Below are 10,000 nucleotides of genomic sequence, written 5' to 3'. Positions count from 1 at the left end.
TATATATATATGTAACTTCAACAGTTGTTCCAATTGTTAATTATTTATTACGTTTGCCAGATAGTTTCTTTCTTTAACAAGCCGTCAATAAAATAGTAGAGAGAGAGAGAGAGAGAGAAAGAGAGAGAGAGAGAGAGAGAGAGAGAGTGAGAAAGAGAGAGACCTAGTTTACAAGATTGTAAAGAAGAGTAAAAAAAGATTCCTATTACTTCTATACCATTATTAATATATGTAATAATTATTTTTATTATTATTGTACGACCATATAATGCTTTTTTTTTTTTATCATCGATTATTGACTATATTTTCTATCGATTTAACGTATAAAAGAATTCATCGATCTTTGAGAAAGACAACATTACATTTTCTATATGTATTCAATATATATATATATATTTTTTTTTTTTCTTTTTCTTTTTCTTTTTCTTTTTCATTCAACTGAGATTCTTTTTTCCCAAAATGTATTGTACATTTCGTTAAGATTATTCTTTTTTATGCGGATGTAAGAAAAATGAAAAAAAAAGGAAAGAAGAAAAAAAAAAAAAAGAAGAAACGTAATAATACGGCTGATAATTTCATTAGCGTTTGAAAATATTTTTCTTGTCGACTATTACAGAAATTATTTTTACTTATATCACGTAAATGAAAATATATACATGCGAATACAAATGGACCGTTAAAATAATAAGTATTTGTTAATTACATGTATATTGAAAAAGAGAGAGAGAAAGAGAGAGAGAGAGAGAGAGAGAGAAAGAGAGAGAACGCAAAGAAAAGCATTAGATATAATACCGTTGCGTTAATCGCTTACGAAGGACAGATCAATATTGTTCGGCTATAATTTTTTTTTCTTTTTTTCGTTTTATTTTTTTCTTGTTTTTGTTTTTTTTTTTTTTTTTCTTTTTTCTTTTTTAATCGATACGACATTCCGACGCATAAAGAGAATCCTAAAGATCTCTTTTACGATTTAGCTATCGATCGCACAAACGAAGCGATAAAATCAATCGCAGTGTTATACCTAAGAATACTCAAGACGATATAAAGCTACTTTTACGATTATTGACAGAACGATACGCGTATATATATATATATATATAAAGAAAAAAAAAAATAATAATAATAATAATAATTTTTGCCAATCCCGTTGTTTGCTCGTTTTCGATAATTGTCAATTACATTACCTGGCTATTTTCAGATTTGTATATAAAAAAAAAAAAAAAAAAGAAAAAAAAAGAACAAAAAAAAGAACAAAAGCACCAAAAAAAAAGAACAAAAAAAAATGAAAAAAGGAAAAAAAAACGGAAGCAAATTTATTCGCGTAATTTATCCCATTGTTGATTCCCCTTGGTGCCTTCGTTATTATATATGTGTATACGTATAATCGACTGACAGCTATTATCTTAAAAGGTATTCACCATATAATTTATAATAACGATATAATATAACAAAATCTATCAGCGAATGCATCGTAAATAGATCTATTCAAAATGAATTCCTTTTCGATATTTGTCGAAAAGTATAGGTAAACGAAAAGATAAGGAATTAGAAAACTTCTGGAATGAAAATTTCGCCTCTCTCGTTTGTCGAGTTTTTCTACTTATTATTATTATTATTATTATTTTCTTTTCTTTATTTTCTTCTCTCTCTTTTGTCACGTTCGTCTAAACTGTTTACTCGTCCCGTTCGTATCGTATTAAATGAAATTAAAAATGAAAATTTTCATTAGTATATATTCAACGTAGCGAGAACGTCGAATTATTATTATCATTGTTTTTCTTTTTCTTTTCATCTTTTTTCTTTCTTCCTTTTTTATTTTTCATTTTTTCTTTTCTTTTTTTTTTTTCTTTTTCTTTTTCTTTTTCTTTTTTTTACGAGATTGCATCTCACTCGTAATTGTATATAAGCGTTAGCGTGGAAGAAGATTTTTTTTTTTTTTTTTTTTTTGTTTTGTATGAAATGTGAATATATATTACGGATATGAATGCGTATATGACGTTAATCGAGATTGTATCGCGTAATTTAGTTGAAATAACATTTGTATATTGATCCTATACGATTTGAAATCGTCAGACAACATGTATAACGTTTCCTCGATATATTTTACAAACATTGATAATATAGATAATTTACAATTAGTAATTTATATTGAATATAATCGCGCGTTTGCTTCTTTTTTTTCTTCTTCTTCTTTCTTCCTTTTATTTTATTTTTCCTTTTTTTTTTTTCTTTTTTTTCTTTTCTTCGTCGATTAAAATTTTCAAACGCAAATATACAAGGAGATGCCTGGATAGATATCATGTATATAAATCGCGAATAATTTAATATGGCTCGTCGTACATTAACGACTCAATTCGGTGAATTTTTTATTTTTTTTTTTTTTATTTCTTTTCTTTCTTTTTTTTTTCTTTTTTTTTTCCCTTGTTTTTTTTCTCCCTCTTTCTTCTTTTCACTTTGTAGTCGTCTTATCCGTCGTAAAAGTCTGATAGGATAAATCGAAGACTACGAAAGTATAATACATACATACATGGATACGTAATCGTAAGAATAATATCAAAAATAATATTTCCAATGTACTTTATATGTTTGTTATTGGCGAGCCAAGTTGACAGAAAGGAATGTCGATTGATCGTCGTTTGGCTCATTGTTATTTCGTACGAATAAATACATAACTGCTTTAAGGATCGATCAAATTTGCACTTCTGTCTTTTCGTGCCTTGAATCAATTTCGTAATAATTGCTTGTGTCTTGGCTATAAGATAAAAGATTAACCAGGGGTACGTGATTTTCGTTGCGATCGTTCATGGCAGGCAGTACGGAATTTACGATGATAGTTTTGTTCATATATATATATGTGTGTATGTATGTATATATATATATGTATATATATATATATATATATACAAACCTACATCTTTCAACTTCAGGGTCAAAACCGATGCGTAAAAGTAAGAAAAAGAATTGGTCGTATTTATTAAAAATATTGCGCAGAAGTTACCACGAGATAATAACACTTTCTCGACTCTTATGTCTTTGTAAAATTGTAACACTCGAAATAAATAGACTGTTTAAAACTTATATTATTTTTTAATCGTTATTATTAAATCATATTAATTATTAATTACAATAAGGAATAAAAATAAAAAGATTTAATAAAATAGGAATTGCATGTTTCAGTACACATTTCTTCATTTTTTTATTTCTTAAAATTGTATATAGCTTTCTTGTAAGAGAATAAAAAAAAGTTTATATATATATATATATATATATATATATATATATATATATATATATATATATATATATATCTATGTATATACACTAACTTTATTACAAATCTGTATTATAAATGTTACATATTCTAATGAGACTTCAAATCATCCACCATGTATATAATACTTTAAATGAATATCGTATACAATACACACATTCGTATATCGATTAATATCGAACATTATTTTCAAAAGATATCCTATGAATAAGTACTCGAAACGTTCCTGTAGAAAAAACGAAAGCAATAATAATAATAATTATGCTTTCTATATTTAATGTCAATCACATAACTTGTCGCTTGGTCCCATAATAGGTTTTTTTTTTTTTTAAAATACACGAGGATTCTGAAACGTTAATTTATCCATTATTTTAAAATTAATTAACAATACGTCAATCGAATCGTTCGATAAATTTCAATGTACATGTTATACCTTAATAGAATATCCAAACAAATATCACCATTTTTATTTTTATAATATTTTTAATGACATCTCTTTCTTTTTCTTTTTTTTTTTCTTTTTCCTTTTTCTTTTTTTTTTAAGCCAAACATATTAGCGTCCTGCCCTCGTTCATCTTATCTTGAACCTTATCACTTGCCGTCGATTTTTCGGCTTGTCCGCTGAGCATAGCCGCCGCAAAAGTTAGGCCAGTACCTATTACGGCACTATAAAAAGCCCAACCTAAAATACGTTGTGCATGTTTATATGAAAGATGTATATATATATATATATATATAAATAAATCGATTGAAATTTCATAGGGAAAAAATAAAAAAAAAGAAAAAAGAAAAGTAAAAACATTGTTTCATTATAATAACCGAGAGTACAATCCCCTAGATGAAAGGCGTCAGCTTCTGGACCGCAAATTCTTCGTACCCTTTCAGCACCCCATCCAGCGGGATACAAACTCAATCCGACTAAGTAAAGTATTCCTATCAAATTGTTTAAATATATAAATAATATATTGATAATAAACGTAATAAATTAAATAAAATATTTACCGGCTATTGCTTGTGCTACACCAGCCAGATCGAAGATACTCTTTCTTCCGATACTCTGAATACAGCATCCGATAAGAGCAGCCAATACGGTCATCGTCATCACGGCCAAACCAAAAGATATGAAGAAGAGAGAAGCTTTCCAGAATCCTGGAAAGACTGAGGAATGCGTCGCAAATCCGTCAATGTTGAAATTAGCACAATGCGTTCTTCCATATAATCTTGTGCAACGATTGAAGATTCCAACCGTCGGCACGAACAATTCCGTGCCATTTTCTACAAAATAATGACGGATAAAAGAATATTTTATCTTCACATATATATATATATATATATATATATATATATATATATATACATATGTGTGTATAATTTTTTTTCTTTTTTCATAATAATTAAATTTATAACAATCATAATAATAATAATAATAATAATAATAATTATAATTATAATAATTTGAAAACAAATATATAATATGTTTGTCGAACGAAATTTATTTATTAGCTCATATATATTCATTTATTATTATTATATATATATATATATATATATATATATATATATATATATATATATATATATAATTTATGGATGATTTATGTTCGAACGAAAGAAAAATTGTCTCGTAGGATATTATTATTATTGTTATTATTATTATTATTATTATTATTATTATTATTATTATTATTATTATTATTATTATTATTATTATTATTATTATTATTGACGTAATGGCAGAATCTTACTCGTGTCCTTAATCGTGTGCGGTCCGACAAGCCATTTCGGGGTAAGGAGTGCCGATAAAACGGCCATTAACGCCGCTAAAGACAGAAGCGTCCAGAGGAGACTGCGACCAGTGACTATAACATAGCACATGCTGCCGGCCGAGAATAATATTCCGTTTTATGCCATCCTCTCTGGACGATCTTAGCTTCCTAAGAAAGAAAAAGCATCTTCTTTCTAATTCGTTTCGATGATAAGAATCGTATAAAAAAAAAAAAAGAAAGGAAAAAAAGAGGGGGGAAAAAAATCCACGAGGAAAAGGGAATAAAAGAATAAAAGAAAACGACAAAAATGAATTTCTCTCTTCTGAAAAAAAAAAAGAAATAAAGTCTTTCTTAATATCATTACATACGTAACGTAACACGTCTCGAGTTAATTACCAACGAACGTGAACGAAGTGTCGGTCACACGTCACTTAGAATTAATGCTGATTTATGAGCAATCCGCTTTATGAGCTATTTTGTCTTTAACCTCTCTCATCCTACTTCACCTCTACAGTCACTTTTTCACTCTCTCTCTCTCTCTCTCTCTCTCTCTATTTCTCTCTCTGTCTCTCTCTCTTTTAAAAATGTTTTTTTCATTATTTTTATTTCATAACATTCGTCATATTAATTATAAGAAATTACAAAAGCAATTTAGGAGATACTGTTACGTTATATCTCGCTTCTGTTCTGACATAGTATCAAAAAGGGAAACATAAGTTTTTGTATATATGTATGTATGCATGTATATATGTACATAATATAATTTCATTCGTGAGAGTAGGTACTGAGTTTCGTACGACCGCGTAAGAATAAATACCATTCATATATTATTCTTAGAAAAGCAATGGACCTTCCTCTTTTGCGGTTTCTCGAAACGATAACGATTATAGATCATGTTTTGATCGTTGAATTCGATGAAATTTTTCTTTCTCTTTCTCTCTCTTTTTCTCACGCATACACACAGATACACAGACATTCATACACATACATAGATTAATTTATCGTTAATGAAATTTATCTTTTCATATAAGATCTAAATGAGCATTGAGTAGAGTAGAAAGTCGATAAAAATAAATCGATTTACTGTTTACAATCTACGAGAACATTTAATTCAAAAACAAACAACAACAATGAAATTTTCATTCATACATTTAGAATATTTTACTCTATTCTTTATCCTTTTTCCTCCTCGTTCCATTTAATCGAAAACCTTTTAACTAATTGATCGTTTCTTACTCTTCCCTCTGAAAAGATAAATTACATCCAATTTTTCGACTATTTCGTTCATATCATAGACGCATGAATTAACTTATCTCTTGTTAACCCTGACATACCAATATACTTACATCATTAAAGAGAAAAATAGAGAAAGTTTATATCTATAGGGTATAAGTAGTTATCTCGCAATAGTCTAATGCAATTTGGGTCGTTAACTTTTACTTTTACTATCATTAAATCCCTCATGAGAATTTTCGAAGGTTTACGGTTGGTCTTTATCGAGTACCCTTTCTTAATCCATTCATCTCTCTCTCTCTCTCTCTCTCTCTCTCTCTCTCTTTCTCTCTTTTTCCCTTTCAAGATGGATCAAGAATATCGTGACCTCCTTTTTTAACTCCGTCTATAGATATTCTAAAGAGAGTGAAAAAAAGAAAGAAAGAGAGAGAAAGAGAGAGAGAGAGAGAGAGAGAGAGAAAGAGAAAGAAAGAGTCAAAAGTGTGGGCGAAGGTTTCTCAGCAAGTTCGAGCAAGAGCAGCACGTGTTTGTTGCTCTGCTAACAGCATTTCTCAAGAAGATACTCTCGCAGCTTTTCTTAGGAGCCGCCGCCGCCGCCGCCGCCGCCGCAAATTTAATCGCCTTCGTGTTCTGCACGTCTCGTGCTCTTAAAGGCAAAAAAAGAGCAAAAGAAAAGAAAAGAAAAAAAAAAAAAAGAAAACAAAAGAGAAACAACGAAAGGATCCTCTTTGATCCTGAACCGCAATGTGGCAAATCGGTCGCGCTGACGTAGCCATCGGTCGTCTATGTGATCATGGACTTTTTGAAAGGCGAAACGAGAAAGAATTTTTCGTCCCCCCTCCCCCCGGCCCTCCCATTATTTTTCTCATCTCTCCGTTAATAATATTCCCGTCCTCGTCATCCTTTTATTTGATATCTAACGTATATAAGTAACAAGTAAATAAATAGGTGGATATTTATTTTCCTGTAGTTTCTTTTAGATAGACATCATTGACGACGATGTCGTGCACGAAACTCTTTACGCTTACATACGATTATTACGAATTGCGATAGCACGCACGCAATACCCGTATCCCATTTAAAATTCGTTGGAATTCTTTCCGACCGTTTCTTCAAAAAAAAAAATAAAAAAATAGAAAAAAAGAAAAAAGAATATATATATATATATATATATATATATATATATATATATATATATATATTTAAACAGCCCAGATCCTCGACGTTCGAAAAATGATTAAAGTTAAATGAAATTTATGCATTAGTTACAATTTATTCCGATTAGCGACTAGATGAACAAATGTATCTGTGTGAGTATGTGTACATATATATATATATATATATATATATATATATATGCTAATTAACACTTACAAGAGAAAAGAAAAAATAATAAAAGATAAAAATATACAGATTACATTGAAATTCACAAACACAACATACAGGCGCGCACAGAAGTACATGCACGCGCGCCCGCGTTTGTCTCTGACAAGATGTCTTATACGTCTATACAACGGTTCACCATTTCCAATCAGTTTTCTAAGATCTTTGAGAATTAAGCTAATTTATATTCTCCCATTTCACGGGTATTTATCTCTCGAATCCGAGTGCCCTGTCTATGTAATTAACGGACGACGGTCAAATCAACGATCCGTGAGAAAGGAGAAGAAGGCGAGTATAAACGAGCGCTTGATGATGCCAGTAAGCAAACGCGTCGTGCGTTCGTTCGTTCGTTCGTTCATTCGTTGCTTGTTCGAAGGGTTCTTCGTTGTGACCGATGTAGAAAAGGGACTGACGATTGGCCCCTGTATCTTTCCCCTTTTATTTTATTCTTTTCTTTTTTTTTTTTCCTTCCCTTTTTTTTTTCTTCTTCTTCTACCATCCGTCTACATCATTACCACGTGCCGCGTCTATCCCGGTATAATAAGTATACAAAAATCAAACTCTTGTGCTTTCAATTTTTTTAATCTATAAAAAATGAAAGAAAAAAGAAAAAGAAATTATTATAATAGTAGAAAATTTTTCGTCGTAAAAATTATTCGATAAAATATTGATATTACGAATTCGTTTCCCCATCGTAATCATAAAATTACAAGATCACTTTGACTTTCTTCATGATTCGTTTATAAGATAAAAGATATCACCTTCTAATTCGTCTTCTTACGTAGATATTCAAGATTTAAGATTTAAGATTCATCGTTATCGCCGATATAAAAGAATCGCCGGACTTTATCGATAACTTCCTTCGCGGAGGAGGAAAATAAAATAAGTATAATCATATTTAAGTCGAATAACGAGAGATCTCTTCGTTACATAATCCTGAAGCAAACGTAGAGAGCCCATCTGCAAGGCAGCTGTCCGACAGGTGTTTCTCTCTCTCTCTCTCTCTCTCTCTCTCTTCCTCTCTTTTTTCTTTCTTTCTCTCTCTTGTTCGGTCACTCTTCCTTCACGAGAGTTACTCTTTCCCTCTTTTTCATCTTTCGTCCTTATCCTTTCCTCCCTCTCTCTCTCTCTCTCTCTCTCTCACTCTCTTTCTTTTCCATCCTCTAATATATATACACGTATATGCATGTAAATATGTATGTATATATATATATATATATGTATGTATCTACCTGAGAGCCCTTCGGCTCCCATCGGCCAACCGATTTTATACCGAATGATTTATCGCGATTTCAGCCGGTCGCCGTGCGTTCGATTATTATTATTCCTCCTGCTCGTCGTCGTTCCTCCCGTCGAGCGCACTCTTCGCACTCTGAACGTTGAAAACGAGCGTACATTTTATAACTCTTTCCTTTGGAGAAAAATATCGACCTGGAAGGAAAGGATCGACTTGTATATCTACGTCCATACATACATACATACATAAATACATGTACATATATATATATATATGTGTGTGTATGTGTATTGGTATGTGTAGGTAATATGTGTATACTTTGATACCTGCTGCGTTCGTCCCTACTACTCCGATTAACCGTAAATATACTCTGGCATTAATGCCATTGTCGTCGATTAGATTACTTTACAGCCCCTTTCAAGTAACCACCCGTATGGAAGAGGATATTCTTTCCTTGGTGTACAACATGCAGGTGTACCAACGCAAAAAGTTTTACGATCCTTTCGTTATTATTTCTCCGCTATTGATTTATCAAAACGTTAAGACGTGAAATGATATATATATATATATCATGTGTGTGTGTGTGTGTGTGTGTAACAATTTCTTTCAAGGATGATTTCTTACAAATTAATGTCATTTGTCTGTCGGACGATGAAAGAAACAATTTTATCATTTTTCTTTTCTCTCTCTCTCTCTCTCTCTCTCTCTCTCACTCTCTCTCTCTCTCTCTCTTCTTTTCCTTTTTCTTTTTCTCTTTTTTGTTTCTTCTTTTTTATTTTTTCTCTCCGAACGTTTACCTTCGTTATTTACAATGAAAATAGATCTAAAAATAGGTCGAATGTAAGAATGAAAAGGAACAGGTAAAGAGAAAAGAAAAAAATAAAAAAGGAAAACAAATGGAAGGAGATAAGGAAAGAGACAAAGTGCAAAAAGAGAAAAAGATTATCCAGATAAAGTTGATTGTCATTTATATCGAGAAATTCATGCACTTGATAAAATATTACTATGATGTACACATATAGGTAGTAACGTGTGTTGCCTACTATAGCTAAGTTCGATATAATTAAGAATCGACTACAACGATGACGACAACTACGACTACGACTACGACTA

General features: G+C 30.7%; 1 protein-coding gene across 12 annotated transcripts in view; it reads left to right on the top strand.

The window, feature by feature from the left end:
• Positions 1-10,000, top strand: part of LOC124956851 — a 72,392-nt gene that overhangs the window by 44,848 nt on the left and 17,544 nt on the right. Inside the window, exons 17-18 of one of the 12 annotated variants that reach the window (XM_047513249.1) lie at positions 4,107-4,190; positions 4,295-4,593. The exons of 9 other annotated variants lie outside the window; for them this stretch is intronic. In XM_047513249.1, coding sequence (XP_047369205.1) covers positions 4,107-4,190 — 84 coding nt within the window. In that variant the 3' untranslated portion in view covers positions 4,295-4,593. Of the gene's footprint in view, positions 1-4,106; positions 4,191-4,294; positions 4,594-10,000 lie in introns of those variants that run through there. 2 more of the 12 variants (XM_047513255.1, XM_047513272.1) reach the window with 2 other exon arrangements.

Source organism: Vespa velutina, chromosome 1 (assembly GCF_912470025.1).
Source record: "Vespa velutina chromosome 1, iVesVel2.1, whole genome shotgun sequence".
In the NCBI taxonomy this organism is placed as follows: domain Eukaryota; kingdom Metazoa; phylum Arthropoda; class Insecta; order Hymenoptera; family Vespidae; genus Vespa; species Vespa velutina.
This window is presented reverse-complemented; position numbering and strand designations above follow the sequence as displayed.